The sequence below is a fragment of the Colias eurytheme genome, chromosome 28 (genome assembly GCF_061535395.1).
Source record: "Colias eurytheme isolate Ceu_HAF_F1 chromosome 28, ilColEury1 Martin Lab GWU primary, whole genome shotgun sequence".
In the NCBI taxonomy this organism is placed as follows: Eukaryota; Metazoa; Arthropoda; class Insecta; order Lepidoptera; family Pieridae; genus Colias; species Colias eurytheme.
In genome coordinates, this window is record NC_143007.1 from 5,593,512 (window position 1) to 5,614,265 (window position 20,754).

The following is a 20,754-nucleotide window of genomic DNA, read 5'->3' on the forward strand; positions in this document are numbered from 1 at the left end:
GATGAAAAATTAATGTGTCATCACCGATCCTGATGATAAGTAAGTACAATAGGTAGGTATACTTAAAATTATTGAATTACATAATAATATTATGTTGATTTAACTATAGTGGGTATAAATCAAATTTAAGGAAGTCCGTATTATATTAAAAAAATATAATTTTAACGGCTGAATTGATTACGGAGGACCTACTCCTTTTTTAAAGTCGGTTAACATATTACAGGATGTAGGCGATGTAGCTAAAAAGCGTTTTAATTTGGGACCTAAACAGGCTTCATTTCATCATATTAATGAAGAAAATATACGTTTTTTATGCGAACTCGTATTTTAAATGCATAATATTTAATTGAAGTCTCCTTATTTATCAAAACAAAACCAAACTTTGTTATTCTGGCAATATAAGTTTTTAAATGCGCGAATGGAATATAAAACTGTCAAAAGTTTTTCAGGAAGTTGCAGTAGTTCGAATACTGTCTCATAGATATGTCACTATAACAAAATGTAGTAAACTTAACCGGGATTAGAAATAATAAAATAAAAAAGGATATTCTGGCACTCAAAAATAATATTATAGATGAAATAATATTCAAAATCGATAAGGTACAATTATTATGGATAGGTAGGTTTACTAAAAAACATAGATCTACTTACCTACTTACCTATGTAATTTTAGTACACTGAGTAAGGAACTAACAATTTCATCTATAATTATTCACTATTCATGTTATTGTTTTTATGTTATACTAGCTTCCGCCCACGACTTTGTACGTGCATCCCCGTTTTTCCCCGTTCCCGCAAGAATTTCGGGAAATCCTTTCTTAGTGGATGCCTACGTCCTAACATCTACCAGCATGCCAAATTTCAGCCCGATACGTCCAGTGGTTTGGGCTGTGCGTTGATAGATCACTATATCAGTCACCTTTGAGTTTTATATATATATAGATAGTGGATAGAAAACTATTCCACATACCTACATTTTATGAAAAATCAATTAGTCTATTTTTTTGATTGATTATATAATTCTAGTAAATACTTTATTTTAATTGAATAAATAATAATTTGTAAATTATGGTTTCTAGAGTGCAATTAATAAATTTATTAAACTCAAATTAAACTACCTTGGAACCACATTTCATCCAATTTGGTTAAGTAGTTTAGACAAGACAGATAGACCGACAGACAAACAAAGAGTTACTTTCGAATTAATAATATTTTAGGGATTATACAATACATTAATATAAAAAATAAACAAAATTGATTTATATACATTTACATGATATATGTACATTTAATTCAATACTTGCCTATGCAATAGATATTAGAAATAATTATTTAAAAATCCAGTACATTATTCAATTAAAATTCATTATAACATTTTCTCTGGTTCGCTAGTCACTATAACGTCTTTTAACTCTACTCGCTGTTCAAATTTCTTCGATGTATCAATCCCATGTCGTCGTTTCATGTGTTTCTTAAAGTTAGACCCATTTGTGAAGTCTCGCTGGCAGAATAAACACTTATAGGGCTTAGCGCCTGTGTGCTGCCGTAGATGTAGGTTTAAACGAGTCTTGAACCTGAAGCTTTTGTTACAGTACTCACATACAAACGGCATTAAGTCTGTATGTACGATAGAATGCGATTTCAAGTGTCGCTTCACTCTAAAACTCTTTCCACACTGCTCACAGACAAAAGGCTTTACTCCAGAGTGCAAACTTATGTGTGACGTTAAATTACCTCTTGCTCGGAACGCTAGCGGACAGTACGGGCATTTAAACGGCTTACTATCCTCGTGGGTAAGCATGTGCGTCCCCAATGTACCTTTTGTAAAGAACATTTTACCGCACACATGACATGAAAAGTCTCTTGTTCGTTCTTTATGCACTTGCCTATGCTGCTGTAGGTTGCTTCGCGATTTGAATTCCTTATTACAGTCTTTACATTTCAGATCGAATTCTATTTCACGCTGACTTGATAATCGTTTATGCCGTTTATTGTATAGAAGTGTGTGTTCTTGTAACTGTTCTGGTGTGTCGAACTCCGCGCCGCAGTTACGACATTTTGTTAAAAACACTCCGTTGTGAACTCTTGCTTTATGTATTTGAACGTTGGACGTTAACGTGAAGAGATCGTTGCAGAACTCGCAGCAGTATCGCAGGTACTCCTTATGAGTGCGGACATGTTTGACGAATGCTTTAAATCGATGTACAACTTTATCACAGTCGAGGCATTTGTAGGCACAACATCGGTTGTGAATTTGTAACGAATGTACTTGTAGAGAGGCTATGTTTTCGCACTGAGCGTCGCATTTCGCACACCTGCACATCTGATTGTCCCATGTTATGCTGTCTGGTAGAGGATCTATTGGTTTTTCATCAGCCAAACTCAATGAGTCCTCGTACTTTTTGTTCTTTCGTTTCAATCTCTTTCGTTTCGCTGTTACGTCGAGTGGCACGTCACTATCGGTGGAATTTGCACTGTCTATGTTATCACAGTCTACTCTTACCACTAATAGATCCTGATCACTGTCATGTTCGATTTTAACGTCCTCTTTACTTTGAACGTCATTACCATCAACAACTTCGATCTTAATCTCTTGTTTTAGCTGCTGGAACGCTTCCCAGTTCTCGTCTACTGGTCTTCCAATCAGGGACGGGGGGATACCTTCATTTTTTAATACAGAATCAGCGGAATTTAACGTTTGCTTTGAGGCAAATATAGCTGATAGTTTCAGCTGTGCGGTTCGCGCGTTGTGAAGGAAAAACCAAGTTCTTTCTAGTAGATCGAAGCAAGAGAAACATATCGTTTTAGGTAGTGTATTTGAAGATGAAACATCGATGTTTATCCATTGTAATTTAGTGGCCACTTTGGAACTAATTGCTACATCTTCGTCCGGTGATATCAATTGAGTTTTCGGCGTCGGTTCAGCACATAATCGACAATACGTGTCTTCCTCTTCACTCATTTTTATATCAAATCAAATGTAACAAATTATACATTTAATACTTATTGTTTATCTTTTTTCCGAAAAAACACAGAAAAATATTTCTAGGACTGTCATACTTTGACATTTAGACGCTATGGTGTTGTCAACTGTAAAAAATTGTAATCGAATAGTCGTACCAAAAAATGTTTAAAAATTAATTAGAAAAACCGAGACGTAAAAGTTATTTTTTTTTGGGATTTTAATAATAAATATTGTATAATTCGTTATAAAAATTATTTTGTCATGATATCTTGTATGTGTGATTTTTATATACAAGTTAATAGCCCGATAATATAATGCCGGTCATTCATATTCGCATAATTAATAAGACACAAACGCATGGAAATATATAATGTATGTCTATATTTCCGTGCACAAATGTGACACAAAGCAACAAATTATTAGTGTAGGATAGTACCTGTTTGTATTTATGCTTTTCTCAATGCTTTTTTTCATAGATGAGCTCAAACATTTGTATAATCAATGTACATATACGTATCTTGCACACACACGTCATACTTTGCAAATGAGTGACCCGGGAAGGCAAAGCAAATTTTTGAAGTGAAACTTCTTCGGGGTTGGAAAAAAATTTAGTGTAACATTTTTTCGTTACGCGTGACATTTTTCCGTTACGCGCCATCTTTGATTCGACGTATTTCTGTAAAGTTGCATAAAGTAAATTATTTTTTGAAAAATAAGGTCATAAAGAGGTTTCACTTCTTACGTGTGTACACTAGTTAGTACACGCACACATTTTTTTTATGACCAATTGGTGTAGTTGTAGAAATGTATTCTTTTGTTCTTTAAATTTTTAGAGGAGACACAGCATTGATATAATATGTATTATCATGACATATTATAAGTTTGTTTGTTTGTGTGTTTGGACGCGGTAATCTCAGGAACTACACGTCCGATATGAAAAATTCTTTCACTAGTATACTAGGACTAGATAATCCATTTATCGAGAAAGGCTATATAGGTATCATCACGCTTAGGCCAATAGGAGCGGAGTATTGGGAATAAAACCACGGGGCACAGATAGTGGAAAAAAATACGTATTACTTACACAGTTTTTATTTTAATATCTTCACGTTCACACATAACTTTGTTTTGATGCGAATAAACTTGTCACCTCCATGGTATCGGCCAGGTGGTTCAGATTTTGTTTCGTGACTTGATTTTTAAGGAGCTAAATCTGAATCCTTTGATTTTTAAACGATGTTTTTTTTTTTAATAAAACCTAAAATCCGAAAATACCGTTAGTGTTATATATAATCCGAAAATACATTAAGTATGTAATGTCTTATTAGAAATTGGGCCAATTTATTAATTTTCTAATATACTAGGTGTGCCCCGCGGTTTTACCCGCAGTTGGTCTTAGCGTATTGATATAATATTATAGCCTATAGCCTTCCTCGAAAAATGGGCTATCTAACACCGAAAGAATTTTACAAATTGGACCAGTAGTTAATGATCATTTTATATAACTACAGAATTTCTAGCTTGCTTCGAAAGAAACTGCATTCAAAACTGGTGGCAAATTTATTATGAATTTCTATGTACCTAATAAGTTTACAGGCATCAAGAAGAAGCATAAATATATTATTTTCTTGTATTTGTTTTTGGAATAATGGAATATTATTAAGAAATGAAAGACTTCTTAACGGATTCTAGACGCGAATTATTCATTTATTATTAACCCGAATCTTCGAACAGTTAACAGCGAGCGTGGTCACGGGGTGACTGAGTATAATTATAATGAATAAATCGCGCTAAAAATCCGTTAAAGTCTTTAATTTCCATATTATATGAATACTATATGAATAAATATTTGAGATTCATTTTCAAATTTTCTTCTGATGTTTTGTGACAAAAATGTTAAAATGAAAATTATTATTCAGTCTTAGAACCTAAAACACGGAACTGGACAAGTACATAATACCTATATTAGGTATTGTAAAGTTCATTGCACTAAATACTTTAAATTCTAAATGCGTAGAGATAGGTATTCCGCGGGAATCTCTGCGATTATCATAGAACGATTCTTAGATGTTTGGAGTTCTTACTGAGACGCTGCCAAGATTCGATGATAAAATATAAAAATATAGGATCTGTTTTATAGATCGATTATATAATCGATTTTGTTCTGTTTACTGAAACAATTTTAAAAGGCAAAACATATTTTTATTACTATAGTATCATCAACTGATTTTTTACTGGCAACACTGGTGTCAAATGTCAAAGATTTATAGTTTTTCGCGCCAATTTAAAATTCATATTTTTCATAGGTACTTTTGGAAAAACTTCCGTCTTCCAACTTTTTTGTCTTGTACTACTAGTCGTTGTCAAGTGATATTTTTTTTTAATTATTAACCTACCTACATTTTTTTCAGGCGGTAAGTACGGCAGAAGACGCGAGTTCCAGTTTGTCTATTCTTTATAGTTTTCAAGAATAAGACAACATTTTATAAGCCTTGCTCTGTATTAGTTCACTAATTTTATGAATAATTTTGAACAAAGTACATACTTAAATATTTAAGTTTTCAGTGGGAATAAATAAAATTGATCTATTATATTTACATTATTTATTATTTAAATTACTAGAGGTCCGCCCGTGGTAGGTACATATTTCGCAATAAAAGGTAACCTATAATTGTATACGTAGTATATTATTATTAGTCTGTGCCTATAGGTATCCTTTCTCGGGTATCAAAATATCTCTATACCAAATTTCATGCAAATTGGTTCAGTAGTTAAGGCGTGATTGAGTAACAGACAGACAGACAGAGTTACTTTCGCATTTATAATATTAGTATGGATTGAAGTGATTACCAATAAGAATATTATTTATTTATTAAAATATATTTTTAAACTTCACACGAGGTCAAGTACCTCTAAGTAAAAAAAACTATGGAGTCGCCCTTTGTTTGTAGCATATTATCTAAGTTTCCAAAAACGATGGAGTGGGTATTTATAAGTATCAATTAAAATCGCCCTTTGTCAATTTAATTACATTAAAATATAGTTAGACTAGCTTTCCGCCCGCGGCTTCGCCCGCTTTGTCTACAACATAATAAATTATATATACTAAAACCTTCCTCTTGAATCACTCTATCTATTACAAAAAACCGCATCAAAATCCGTTGCGTAGTTTTAAAGATTTAAGCATACAAAGGGACATAGGGACAGATAAAGCGACTTTGTTTAAACTTTAATTATACTATGTAGTGAGTAGTGATAATACTGAATAATTAATATCTTAAAAAAACGATTAAATTTTCTAACAAATGTGTCGTATTCATTTTATTATTTAAGTTAAGATTGACTAAATTAGTCTTAGAAATAAGACCTAATGTGGTACCTACATATAAGTACAAAATATATAATATATTAGTGGGTTATATACTTATATCCCCGTACCGCTCAGCTAAGACCAATATGTGCATAGCAATGCGGGTAAAACCGCGGGGCACAGCTAGTAGGTTATAAAATTGAACATGCTTTTCTTTCTTTATCCTTTTTTTTGATTAACCATGTCACTGACCGATAGCATTTTTCTGGTTTTCGCATAAAATAAAAAGATAAACGCCAGACGCTATTCCAAGTATTTCCCTGTCTTATCATGGATGTCATCATAGTTGCACCGTGATGTGATTGTATCAATATGTTACAGCATTTTTTGGGGTTCGTGCGGACGGATTAACAGTTTTGTGATGGGAGAAATGGCTTTGATGTTTATTTATGTGATTGTATTTAGGTACATATTTACAATACCTACTTTTGTAAAAACATAAAATGTCGATTTAATAAGTACATAGGTATGAATAAATATTTAAATTGAAAAATATAACCGTTTTATCGTTATTGTATTTTTAAAGTTATGTTTTATCACAGACTAATAATAATATACTACGTATGTTTTATTTTCACAGTAACACTGATGAATACGATTTTCACACCGAAACTATTAATTACATTATAAATAGATGAATAATACATATTATACAATTTAAAAAATATATACCGACCGAGCCGGCCGAGTTGAGAACCTTCTTCTTTTTTTAAAGTCGGCTAAAAAGGCAAATAAAATAACTTACACCATAATATTAATATTATAATATACATACAGAACCACGTAAAAAACATTGTATTATGAATCCAAGATCACGTACTAACGTCGCGAATTTTTGTGTCGAGTTGAACAGTTAGCTTTTGTCCCGTTAATGTCATTCGCTTTTTGGGATTAACGTTATAGGGGATTATCTTAAATGTATTATTATTAAATAAATTATTATTTAAAAATATAGATTACTAGCGTTCCGCCCCGGCTTCGCCCGTGGTACATGTTTACGTTTTCTCTCCTAAGAACCGTGACCAAGGGAAATATAGGTATTCACCTTAATCTTAATATAAGTATATAAATCTCGTGTCACAATGTTTGTCCTCAATGGACTCCTAAACCACTTAACCGATTAAAATAAAATTCGCACACCATGTGCAGTTCGATCCAACTTGAGAGATAGGATAGTTTAAACATGTAGGTACCACGGGCGAAGCCGGGGCGGACCGCTAGTTTTTATATATAAAGATTGCACATGCTGCATTGACATGCTGAAAATTCAGAAGCAATTGGGGTAACAAATATACCTAGTTAATATTTTAGTCACGTTGTAAATATAAAATTTAACTTGGAAGGTGTCTCGAATATATTGAGGTAGAAAACAATAAGTTTATGGAGGATTCAAATATATGCTGAAAATATAGAAGGAATTGGGGTATAGATATTGAGTAATATTGAAATGGAGCCGTTGTAATGGAATAGGTATCACGAATTTATTGGAGGCATTTGATAGTAAATATTTATATTTTGTTTTATCCACAAACTCAAAATAATGAAGACGGATAATGAGGTTAAGACGTAGTATCGTAAAAATGTAAGAAAAATCTATCCTCTCGTGTTATTATTCATTACATCACTCATTTAACTCAACAACAGGAAGGCTTTTACTAATTTTTGGGTTGTTTCTATCTCTTTACTTACTTAATTTACTAGAAATTTTAGAAAAACTTACAAAACTAAACTTACCGGCAGAGCCGGGAAAGCGGGAAGCATAGCAGGTGCAAAGGGCAGCAGCATCAAATAAAAAAATATGGAAGTTATAATAAATTCAGTAAAACACAACAATCACAATGTATATTGGATATTAAAATTAAAACATACAATACGTTATTACCGGAACAACACATAAAAATACTGTTTAATATATTTTATATAAGCCTGTTGAGAATATTAATTTATGTCTCCATAGAAATCATTCATTCAATCATTTTTAATTTAAAATTTACGAATAAAACGAAAAAGTGCGCCAAAGCTCTTATTTCTTTCAAGATGCACAGATAAAAAAAGAACATCGTCACGTTTAGGAATGTGAAATATTTTAACCGACCTAAATTGTAAATATTGTGTTTTCGTTTGCAAATCACGTAACAAATTCGTAATACAGTTCAATACTCCGTCGATGATATTTTTTTAGAGGCAATGACTGAATAAACGGGATTTTTTTTAGATTATCATATTCAACATTAAAAATCGTATCATACACATAGTGAAAGGAATTTTTTACCAATTAAAAAAAATATATTTAGGTAGCTAAATTAATGTGATCAAAAATCGATTTATATGATTTTAAGATATAGGTGTTCAAATATAATTTATTTATTTATTTCCTTTATTTCAGATAAGTTTAATATCCATATAGTTGTTAGTAAAATGTTATTTAATATTTATCCAATAGGTATTTCAACATAAATAATTTAGAAAAAATATTTTTCCATGTTTTAAACAACAAAATGCAAAGTAATTTCTATTATTAATTTACAAGGTAATTCCTATAACATTATATTATACTGTAGCACGTAGCAGGCGCCATTAAACGCGCGTAGCGCGTAGATATTACATAATTAGTCATATTCAATGTCTTATTTAAATTTTGATAATCTAAATGGACAGATGATGTTATATTATTTTGATAACTAAATTATACTTAATTGTCTTCTTGATATAGTATTTCTTTACTGTATGGAGTACAAAATTATAGAGATATATTGATTACATTTTGCTTGTAACGCGAGTTTTTAAAACTATGCTTAAGATTTTAGTTTTAAATAGTTTGGGACATCACTGGTATTAATTGTGTTAAATACATTAATGTTTGAAATCTAAATTAATATAACCATACTTTAAAACTCGACCAAAGCACGCGCAATAAATATTATTGCGCCTACAAAATATATAAAACTAGTGGTCCGCCCCGGCTTCGCCCGTGGTACATATTTCGCAATAAAAGATAGCCTATGTCCTTTCTCGGGTATCAAAATATCTCCATACCAAATTTCATGCAAATTGGTTCAGTAGTTTAGGCGTGATTGAGTAACAGACAGACAGACAGAGTTACTTTCGCATTTATAATATTAGTATGGATTAGCAATATACATTACTATTTTTACACTACAATATAAAAACTATGTTCTTTATTAGTCAAAAAAAATACTTTTTAACAGTTACATAAAACAAGGATGTAGGTGTTGAAACGTAACCCATGAAATTATAATATCGTGAGTGAATTAAATGACATAGGTGATGAAGTCACGAATTATTTGTAACTAGCTTAATTTTTACTGCTATTATGTAAAAGTAACAAAAACGAAAAAAATTGTATACTGGCAACATTTTACGTAATTAAAAAAAGTAATCGAATCGTAAACGTACGGAATTCGAATTTAATCTGTGCTAGTTAGACTATGCGCGGGAAAATAGGAAAATATTAAAAAATAATGCAGCTAGATAAAAAAAATATTGATGTCAATTCCGAATTTAAATACAATAGTTAAAGCATGTATATTGTATAATTAATGTTTATTACTATTGTGTTACTATTCTATTTCGTTCGATTTTGTTTTTTTGTCCAAATGAAAAGGAGTTATTACTTTTTGTTGGGACTAGAGAAAATTGGATGCGAAAAGATTAATATAAAGGTAAGGTAAATAATAAGGTAAGAGCTTTTATTTTACTGTGAATGTTTATGGTTATATTGTTTTGTTTTTGAGTGGTTTATTTCGTTCTTGCAATCATCACACTATAAAAGACAATACTAATATAGATAAACGTAAAAAAACTAGTCTCATCGAAGTTGAAAATATATTAAACGATTTAACCAATTAACTACTTATATCTTAAAAATAAACCATTCTGATATTGATAACATTTTTCGATATTAGTATTGTTATTTACTCACATAATAATTTTAATATCCCAGGAAATATATTATTTCTTGAAATGAAAAGAATAAAATACAAAGGTCGTAATTAATACCTGTGTTAATACTGCGGGGTCATGTCATAGATATTACTAATGAACTTGTAATAATATGTTGTAAGTAAAACAAAGAATCGGACATTTAAAAAATTTCTAGTTTTAGTGATTATTTGTCCTAAGATAGGTTTTACGGTAGTATCAGACACTCTGAATTCTGAATAGGTATCCTTATTAGAATATACATCAGATTATCATGTAAATTTAATGTATATAATATTTGTACCTACATTATAAGCTGCACACACAGTAAATGAAAAGTATATCCATACATAATATTATAATATGTATAAAAAGGAAGGATTTGAACCCACCTGATCAATTTTAAAATCTTTTTCTGAAAGCTTATGTAATATGTAGGCTTTACCTACCGATTAATTATACAATAGGCTATAATATTATTATTTTTTTATCTTGGGACAAGCTAGTATCAATAAATTCACAAAAATACAGTATTCTCAATTTAACTGCAACATGAAATCCATATCAATATTCTTACGAAGGTGAAGCAACGTTTGCCGTGGTCAGTGACTGGATGGGTTCCCTTTTCCGGTGATTTTTTTGAATCATTTTAAAAAGATGGCTTCGATTGATAGATATGCAAAGTCAAGGTTGTTTTGTATTTCGATCTTATTAAATTTCGCATCACATCTGTCGCGGTGAGATTGTAGCGTCAGCAAGAAACATAAAAAATAATTTAATTTTATATAATCTTACAATATGACATGTTTAATTGCTTTTTACAATTGAATTATTAAACCAATAAGGGATGAACATTTATATTGTAAAGATAATATTATGTATTATTTTAAATAGTACCCCACTTTATTTCTAAATTTTATATCACCCAAGCTGATTACAGCCAATTCGAAATATTTTTTAGCTGAAATCAAGCACATTAAACTATTAATATCTACTTTAATGTTATGAGAGGAAATCTTTTGTTTGCCTGTAATAGAAAATCTCAAAAACTGCTAATTATATCTATGATAAATATCATTCACCAGCAACATTATTATTGTGTACATCAGTAATATTTTGAATGAATGATATTGAAAAAATATTTAAAGAAGAGCACGATCTACACTAATATTATAAACATGAAATTTTTTGATTGTTTGTTTGAATTGAATAGGCTCAGAAACTACTGGACCGGTTTAAAAAAATATTTTACTAAGAATCCTAAATTATCCTTGATAATCGTAGGCTATAATATATGATGATTTTAACGATTAACTATATATATATACTTTTATACTTAAGTATATAGAGCAATTTTATTCCTATTAGCAATTTTAATCCCGCCATCTTTTTTTTGTTAAAACATGAATAATAAAAAATGGCATTTTACTTTATTTGCTGTCGCTACCTAATCCTTATTGCGGATTCCGCGAATCTCCCCTGTGCTTTATAAAAGACCGTATATGGATAAAATATTTCGCATTCTAGTGCTGTACTGTGTTCCGTGTGTGTCTGTCTATCTGTCTGTATACATAAAAAAGATTAACTGTATTTATTAAAACGTGAGTAAATTGTAGAATTTTTTTAATCTTAGGTTGTGTGAGAATTTGTTTTATTTTTTTTTGGTAATATTTTCTGCCTTTTTATAAATAAATGGAATAGTTTTGTATATTTTAGTGTACTGTTAAGTTTCGACAGTTAAAATAATTTTATTTATTTTATATATTTATTTATATTTTTTAATTCAGAAAATCCCCGAGAGGAAAAAATGTAGGTTCTAGATTAGAGTAAAATTTATAAATTAAGTATATTTAATTATGTATTGTCAGTTTCGATACATATAATTTCTTATTGCAAATGTTTTTTCTTTAATATAAGGGCAGATTTTTCAATGCTTGGATAAAACTTATTCGTCGAATAATGTATAAAACTAAGGGCCGATTTTTTCAATGCTTGATTGAAAAATCGGCCCTTAAATTTAAAAACGTATTCTAATTGCCCGTATTTGACAGTTTACGTGACATTTTAATATTATCGTGTAATACTTTATTGGACGGATAAGTTTTATCCAAGCATTGAAAAATCGGCCCTTAGTTATGTAGTTAAATTTCAATGATGCAGTAAATTTTAAAATATTTATATTTTATTATCATTCTTAGCTTTTTATATTAAACTCTCGTGTCACAATGTTTGTTAGTTGTTACCATAGTCCTCCGAAACGGCTGGACCGATTTTAATGAAATTTTGTATGTCTTTTGTACATCAGAGAATCGGTCAACATCTATGTTTACCCTTATGTGATAAGAGTAAGGTAGAACAACGTTTGCCGGGATAGCTAGTAATTCTGACTTTTAAGATTTTATTTATCAAAAGTAGTTTATTCTTGGTTGGTACTGACCCTGCCTTCCAAGCCAGAGGTCGTGGTTTCGATTCCCACCCGGGACAAATAATTGTATGATGAACATAGAAGTTAGCTCTGTGTCTGGGTGTTAATTATTATCTATATAAGTATTTATTTAAAATTATATATGTATGTTTATCAGCCATCTGGTTTCCATAACACAAGCGAAAGCTTAGTATGGGATCAGATCGTACCGTGTGTGGAAATTGTCCTGAAATGTTTATTTATTTAGCAGTATCTTCAATTCGAAATTTTCTTTAAGGGCTGATTTTTCAATCCTTGGTTAAAACTTATTCTACTATTAATCTACCCTTTCAAAAATATATTATATTTTTCTGTATTTGACAGTATACAGGTGACATTTTAAAATGTTCGTGTAATACTTTATTGGACGGATAAATTTTAACCAACGATTGAAAAATCGGCCCTAATTTGAATTTATTTATTTTCAGTTAAAAAATGGCCGCTCTGTTAAGGTGTATATATATATGTTTGTGTGTTTTATACGTGACAGCTGATGAGATTGAATTGGAAGCAAATAGTGGGGTAGTTTTGAAAATGCTTCGAGTGAGTATTATGTTTTTTTATAAAAGTACCTAGTGAAAAATAATTGAATTAATTTTCTAAATAAAGTAATTTTTAACAAATTATAAGTGATTTTTAGTGTAGGGTTGCATTTATATAATATTAAATTATATAACTTGAAATTTATCATCTTGATGTTTCTCTGTACAGCTACATGTACAACAGAGCAGCTTCATGTCTTAGCAATAACTTTGAGATCTTATGATGATGAGTTTGAATTATCTGTTTATAAACTACTAGCTTCCGCACACGGCTTCGTCCGCGTGGTGTTTTGATAAAAGGTAGCCTATGTTCTTTCTCAGGGTCTTGTCTGTGCCAAATTTCAACAAAATCGGTTGAGAGGTTTAAGCAGGAAAGCGTAATAGACAGACAGAGATACTTTCGCATTTATAATATTACAAGTAGGGATTACCGATTCGGAATATCTTTTCTACCGAGAAAAATCGGTAAGAAACTCGACAAAATAACTTTTACTTAAAATTTCTGAATTTTCAGGAAATGGTAAACGTAACAAAAGCGGACTCGTTAAATCTACCAGCTAACGCTACATCTATTCGAGAAAATATTACAGATACGTTCAGGTAAGAACAATAATTTTAACAAACATTTGCGAATATTATCAAGATCTCAATTAGACTGTTTCTTTTGGATTTATTTCTTGAGAACTTTCGATTGGATGAACGGATTTTAATAAATACTAGCGGTCCGCCCCGGCTTCGCCCGTGGTACATATTTCGCAATAAAAGGTAGCCTATGTTCTTTCTCAGGGTCTAAAGATTATCTGTGCCAAATTTCATCAAAATCGGTCCAGTAGTTTATGCGTGAAAACCATACACACATACAAACCTTTCCTCTTTATAATATTAGTATAGGTTAAGGCTAGTGCAAACATGGATACTTTGTGCACGTATCAATAATTGGCGACAATATAATAATTTCAAGAGATTAAGCGTGTTTCTCATTTTTTGCGTCGATTTCGGTATCCTTGAATCTTGCCAAAGAAGTTTCACTTCTGACACGTGTGCTCGGCACACACCTTTGTTATAATTTATTTATATAATTTATTACAGTTGCGAAAACCGCGTATACGGTTATTATGCTGACGTTGACAACGACTGTCAGATATTCCACGTCTGTTTGCCGTCACAGACACAAACTGGCAGAAACGTTACGTATAGATGGAGCTTTATTTGTCCCAGTGAAACTGTGTTTAATCAGGTTTGTGCCTTTTTTCTATGAGATAGAGTTTTTTTTATGTGTATAGAGCCTATTATTTAAGGGACACTTATAGACAGCGACTCGCAGAAACGTTACGTACAGATGGAGCTTTATTTGTCCCAGTGAAACGGTTTTCAATCAGGTTTGTGCCTTATTTCTATGAGATAGAGTATTTTTATGTGTATAGAGCCTATATTTAAGAGACACTTATAGACACAAACTGGCAGAAACGTTACGTATAGATGGAGCTTTATTTGTCCCAGTGAAACGGTTTTCAATCAGGTTTGTGCCTTATTTCTATGAGATGTGTATTTTTATGTGTATATAGCCTATTATTTAAGGGACACTTATAGACACCGACTGGCAGAAACGTTACATATAGATGGAGCTTTATTTGTCCCAGTGAAACGGTTTTCAATCAGGTTAGTGCCTTATTTCTATGAGAATAGAGTATTTTTACGTGTATAGAGCCTATTATTTAAGAGACACTTATAGACACCTACTGGCAGAAACGTTACGTGTAGATGGAGCTTTATTTGTCCCAGTAAACCGGTTTTTAATCAGGTTTGTGCCTTATTTTTATGAGAATAGAGTATTTTATGTGTATAGAGCCTATTATTTAAGAGACACTTATAGACACCGACTGGCAGAAACGTTACGTGTAGATGGAGCTTTATTTGTCCCAGTGAAACGGTTTTTAATAATGTTTGTGCCTTATTTCTATGAGAATAGAATATTTTTATGTGTATAGACTTATAGAGCCTATTATCTAAGAGACACTTATAGAAGCGACTGGCAGAAACGTTACGTATAGATGGAGCTTTATTTCTCCCAGTGAAACTGTGTTTAATCAGGTTTAATCTTAATAAGGTTTGTGCCTTATTTCGTTATGTGATAGAGTATAATATTTAATAGAATGTAAAGGCTCCGATAGTTTCACAAGTATCAATTTTTTTCCAACATTACGAGCAATACCGAAAACATTATAATTATATTGAAATTAATAAACACTCAACATTGTTATTTGTATACTTAACAACCTTATTTCTTATGTAGTCATTATAAAAAATCATAACGAATAATAATTAAAACACTATGTTTCAATTTCCAGGAAGTACTTGTCTGCACAAGATCCCGCGACTCCATACCGTGCGAAGACTCACCATCCTACTACGACCTGAACATGGAAATCGGCAAAGTACCCGAAGACAAAAAGGAACAACCAGATAATAAAATAGAAAACGAACAGACAGACAAACCAAAACAACCAGAAGCACAGAAAGAAACAGAAACTGTGACTGTTAAAAATCAAAAACGTTTTCCCAGTCGTAAGCAAAACATGGTGGAAAAGCTAGTGCAAGCAGCGGTGGAAGAAATGAATTTAATGGAAGAAGGTGTAGAAGTTATTGAACCAGAAGAGAAGACAGAAGAGAAGACAGAACAGAAGGCAGAAGAGAAAGAAGAACTTCAAAAAGCAGAAACAGAAGTCGATGATAAGTTCGAAGATTCTAGATTAGGTGCTGAAAGAAGTATTAGAACTGGTAGGAACTGGAGAGGGTCTTATAGATATAACAGGCAATAGATAGTAGTTTAGTAGATTTGTAAATAGTTTATAATTATCAAGTGATAATAAAGTTAATTAAATATATCTAATCTTTTATTTTACTACCCTTTTTAATAAAGATTATATTTTCGTTTCATATCATTTTTGACAAATTTTAAGGCTATATTAGATTTTATTTGCAATTTAAAATATTAGTGCGTTCATTTATACTTAGTCTTATGATAAAAAAAGTAATCGAAAATAACTTAAAACCAACTCAGAATTTTATGTTTCGTAAATGTTAACAATACATGTTACTCGCATAAATGCATATTGACCTTAAAACGTCTTACATCAATAAAATACTAGGTTTCTTATCAGCAAATCATTTTCTTGTAGATGCAATTAATTTTTCATACGCTTGATTTAATTAGAGAACAAGATTTGCAATCAAAAGGTTCGTGTAACTAATCCGTTCTTTCTATCTAACGATGAAACAAAAATGACTTGATGTTTTGTTAAAATGCGTGTAACACTAGTAATATTAGTTCTATTAAAAAGTGTAATCTCCAATGAAGAAAGTGACGAAAAATATATAGATCTATTACCTGAAGAGGAAAAGAGACAATTCTTAGAAAAGATCGCCAGACGAATATTTGAAGATTATCAAAATAATAATGAACCGAATGCATCTCATGTAGATATATCAGACGATGAGCTAGACACACATTCTGCGTATGTGCAGGGCTTACTTCAAGAGGAAACACAAAATTTACGAAAGAATAATGAACCGCAAAGACGTGATGATAAACAAGACACTGTAAACGTCGAAGATAATAGAAAAATTAGTGCAGAAACTGACAAAAATTTTGTAGATTTAACATTACGAGCTGGCAAAAGAGATAAACGTGGAAACACAAGTAAGGAACATAGCACGCAAGAGCAAGTGATTCCAGTTATACCTGTTTATGATGAACTACATGTTAAAAATAAACCAACTATTACTACATCACGATATAATCATGAGCAAAATACGACAGCAAATATTCTAAGAAGTGAAGATCCACCCACACTTAATAAAAATTCAAATGTATTAAGAAATTCTTATACTTACGACGATGAAGATAGTAAAAACGAAAATGACCATGAAAGTAATGAACGTTTAAGATCAACCGTTATTGATAATTTTGAACCTAATACTAAAGAAAGCGATGATGAATCTAAACAAAAAACAATTGAAGAAACCACAACGGATTTAATTTTGAACGATACAGTTAGGTCAGCTGAATCTCCGCGGTACGGCGTTCGAGAAAGAGACTTAACGCGTAAAGAAAACGTTCAAATACAAGAATATAATGATAATATAGAAACAACTAGTGATAAAGAACTAATTTCAAAGGACATGACATCAACAAATCCAGTCATAAGTACTTCAAGTACTACAGAACAGAGCACGACAGATAAACAAGAAATACTTACTAAAAGTGATAATACTTCTAGCACTATAAAAAATAATACAACATTTGGTGGTTTGAAACTCATTGATCTAGATATTAATGATTTTAATATTACCAAAGTATCTATTAATACAGATTCTCCAAAAAGCAACGTAACAGAAACAACTACAAGTGTAGAAATATCTACTACAACTGAAATATATACGCAATCAACAGGTAACGAATCGAATTTATCTACAACAGCAAATTTAAATAACATTAGTACTACTTCAGCTCAAGAAATAAATAAACAAAATGTTACAATTAATTGTAATGAACCAAACAAATTTAAAACTGAAGATCGTTTAAACAAAGAATCTAAACGTACGATTTTTGACGATATGGATTTATTTGAAGCCAGACAAGAAAGTAACATAGAAAATTTTGTGAAATCGGAAGGAACAATTATAAAAGGTATTGAAAGAATAGAGTCTGTTGCTGATGGTGTGAAAGAGAATAGTAATGAATATTACGTGTATGAAATATGTAAGTATGCATTAACATTTTTATGGCTTTGATTTAACGTCAGAGGCTCAGCCAACAAACAATAACTAATTTAGTAAGAATCTTGATTTTATTTTTTATTTATATCAATCGAAGTCAAAAATAGCTTTTAGAAATTTTGAATGAACATTTTTAACAGTAGGTTTAACATATAGGCTATAATCATCATGCTAAGACCGCTAGGAACGGAGCAATGCGGGTAAACGCGAGGGTCACAGCTAGTTAATAATATAATTATATGAACTATGTATTCTCTTTAACAGCCGCAGAAAAACCTCCATTTAAATCTCGAACCGACGATGAAGAACAAGTATATTACGCACCTGTGTATAATTACGCACCAGAATTCGCTTACTACGACCCTCACAACCGTTTCGGACCTAATACCGATGACCTATCTAAAGATTCATACGAAAAACAACTTAACAAAAACAAAAGAAGAAATAAATTAAAGAATCAAGGAAACAATTATGACAATAGAGATAAATTTAACAATATATTCAATATTTTGAAGCAACATAACTATAATAATGTTGTAGATCCTCAGACTATTGTACAAAACAGTGTGATTTTCAACCCTAATGATTATATAGATATGGACTACTTTTTTGGAAGAAATGATGACGCAAATCTAAGAAGTAAACATAAAAATGGAAAATCAAAACATTATTTCCCTGACACAGATGAAGACGACCATCCTTATCAAAGTATGAAAAAGAGTCTACAAGACCATATAAGAACTATTAGAAAACTTTTATATGCTCATAAGCAATTTGGGTATATACCTGAACGTCCTAAATTATCTAATACAGACGAAACAAGACTTCGCAGTAGACTAAAACTTTCTGATGCTAATAACATTGGACAAAATAGAGATGACATAACAATAGATTATTATTTTGGTAGAAAAAGTTCACATGAAGTTGATTCTGAACACAATAAGTTATTCAAATTACATTTGGCACATTTGAAAGAAGGTTCTGTTACTCCAAAACCTGTTAAAGAAAAGAGATTAAATCTTAAAAAAATAAATGAAAAAGACGATTTTGATGTTTATGTTAATGTATTAAGAGATATGATTGAAATGGACAATGAAGCGTTAGTCAAATATGATTGGTTGAGATCGGCTGTTGATATAAGAACAGCGTTAAGCAAATTAAAAGATTTAACGTAAGTTATACATGTTTAAATTAATACTATACGAAATTCGAACATTTATATAATATTCCACTCTAATATATTGAAGAGAACGATTTGATATTTTGTTTGCTTGTGTCTTATGATAATTCAAAAACTGCAAGACCGATTTTAATAATTCTTTTACCATTAGGAAGCTACTTTTTCACTACATGTTTTTATTTCTGGTTAACCGCTGAAGTCCTAGAGGCTAGATAAAAATAATTGTTCTTCACTTTTGCATAAATCAATTCATGAAAACAATCTTAAAAGTATTTATTTATTTTCAGGAAGAAATTGAAATCCAACGATCACATACACCCAAACGATTTAGAGCTATTAAAATACGTGATATACCTATACAAGTCAGCGAACGAGTCACACCAATTGACGCTCAGTGTAGAACTATTGAAGACTATCACAAAATTGAGAAAGAATAAAAAGAAGAGTGTGATGCCGCAAATAAAGAAGAAACAGAAGTTTCGTTCGGCAATCAAGCTGTGGAGGGATTTTAGAACGTTTTTGAGGAGCTTGATCTATGGGGAGAGAGATAAAATGGACACGGTGGGACAATTTGAGAGGTTTTTGACTGATTTGGAGGATCATTTGAATGGGGTGAGTTAAATATTGCGATTAATTTTATCAATGACTAGCTTTCCACCCGCAGCTTCGCCCGTTTAGTCAAAGAAAACCCGCATAGTTTCCGTTCCCTTGGGATTTCCGGGATAAAACCTATCCTATTTCCCGGGGTAAAAAGTAGCCTATGTCCTTTCTCGGGTATCAAAATATCTCTATAAGTACCAAATTAATTCATGCAAATTGGTTCATTAGTTAAGGCGTGATTGAGTAACAGGCAGACAGACAGAGTTACTTTCGCATTTATAATATTAATAATAAAATATGGATTTTTCAAGGTGTGTGTGTGTTTGGATACATGTGTTGTCTTATGACTTATTGAGTTGACTTTTGAGTGTGTTAAAATGTTACTAAAATTATTTCTTAGTGCTAATCTAAACTATAAAACAGGAAACAGTACATAATTACATGTTTATGATTCTTGGTGTGGTAATATTATATCCGATCTTCAGTCAGGTTATATTATGTATTATGTTATGTAAATTATCTGGTTATAAGTATATTTTCATTTTATTTTTTTTCAGTTACACAACGCCATAAAAAGCATAGCTTCCATAACAAAATTCAAGAAACAGAACTGGTATGCGGATCTCAAAGAGATTTACTTGAAGAACGCTACCAAAAGGGAACTTTTAGAAGTAATTTTACACCTGGGTTTGTCTCGACTCCTGGCTTTGATAGAAGATAGTTCAGAAAGTGGATTGGAAGAAAATTTCTCTAATTTTGTTTACAATAATGGATATGAAGTTAATGTAACAAGGCAAGATTTTATATTTGTGTTGAGATTGTTACATGCTATGAAGGAAATAAATTAATATTTATTTGTGTTTTTCTTATTCCTAGTTGTTATATCCTACTATAGCTGCTATTATAACGAGC

General features: G+C 31.1%; 3 protein-coding genes across 3 annotated transcripts; 2 read left to right on the plus strand and 1 right to left on the minus strand.

The window, feature by feature from the left end:
• Window positions 1-1,284: 1,284 nt before the first annotated feature.
• On the minus strand, window positions 1,285-3,048 carry LOC149896667 (uncharacterized). The gene has a single exon (XM_090117666.1). It carries the CDS (start codon window positions 2,960-2,962, stop codon window positions 1,367-1,369), a length of 1,596 nt encoding a protein of 531 aa, XP_089973792.1. The 5' UTR covers window positions 2,963-3,048; the 3' UTR covers window positions 1,285-1,366.
• Window positions 3,049-11,803: 8,755 nt separating this feature from the next.
• On the plus strand, window positions 11,804-16,168 carry LOC149896668 (uncharacterized). The gene is made up of 5 exons (XM_090117689.1): window positions 11,804-11,878; window positions 13,170-13,284; window positions 13,798-13,883; window positions 14,373-14,520; window positions 15,632-16,168. Exons 2-5 carry the CDS (start codon window positions 13,177-13,179, stop codon window positions 16,100-16,102), a joined length of 813 nt encoding a protein of 270 aa, XP_089973815.1. The 5' UTR covers window positions 11,804-11,878; window positions 13,170-13,176; the 3' UTR covers window positions 16,103-16,168.
• Window positions 16,169-17,900: 1,732 nt separating this feature from the next.
• Window positions 17,901-20,690, plus strand: LOC149896669 (uncharacterized). The gene is made up of 4 exons (XM_090117665.1): window positions 17,901-18,045; window positions 18,327-19,233; window positions 19,530-19,854; window positions 20,400-20,690. The coding sequence occupies exons 1-4, from the start codon at window positions 17,901-17,903 to the stop codon at window positions 20,688-20,690; spliced, it is 1,668 nt and encodes a 555-aa protein (XP_089973791.1).
• The last annotated feature ends 64 nt before the right edge of the window (window positions 20,691-20,754 follow it).

Excerpts from the sequence above, each read along its gene's own strand:
- LOC149896667 (XM_090117666.1), bottom strand. The coding sequence starts at position 2,962 with ATGAGTGAAGAGGAAGACACGTATTGTCGATTATGTGCTGAACCGACG.
- LOC149896668 (XM_090117689.1), top strand. The coding sequence starts at position 13,177 with ATGGCCGCTCTGTTAAGGTGTATATATATATGTTTGTGTGTTTTATAC. Across the intron at positions 13,285-13,797 it reads TAGTTTTGAAAATGCTTCGA|GAAATGGTAAACGTAACAAA; the intron begins GTGAGTATTATG and ends CTGAATTTTCAG. Across the intron at positions 13,884-14,372 it reads AATATTACAGATACGTTCAG|TTGCGAAAACCGCGTATACG; the intron begins GTAAGAACAATA and ends AATTTATTACAG.
- LOC149896669 (XM_090117665.1), top strand. The coding sequence starts at position 17,901 with ATGGATTTATTTGAAGCCAGACAAGAAAGTAACATAGAAAATTTTGTG. Across the intron at positions 18,046-18,326 it reads ATATTACGTGTATGAAATAT|CCGCAGAAAAACCTCCATTT; the intron begins GTAAGTATGCAT and ends TCTCTTTAACAG. Across the intron at positions 19,855-20,399 it reads TGGAGGATCATTTGAATGGG|TTACACAACGCCATAAAAAG; the intron begins GTGAGTTAAATA and ends ATTTTTTTTCAG.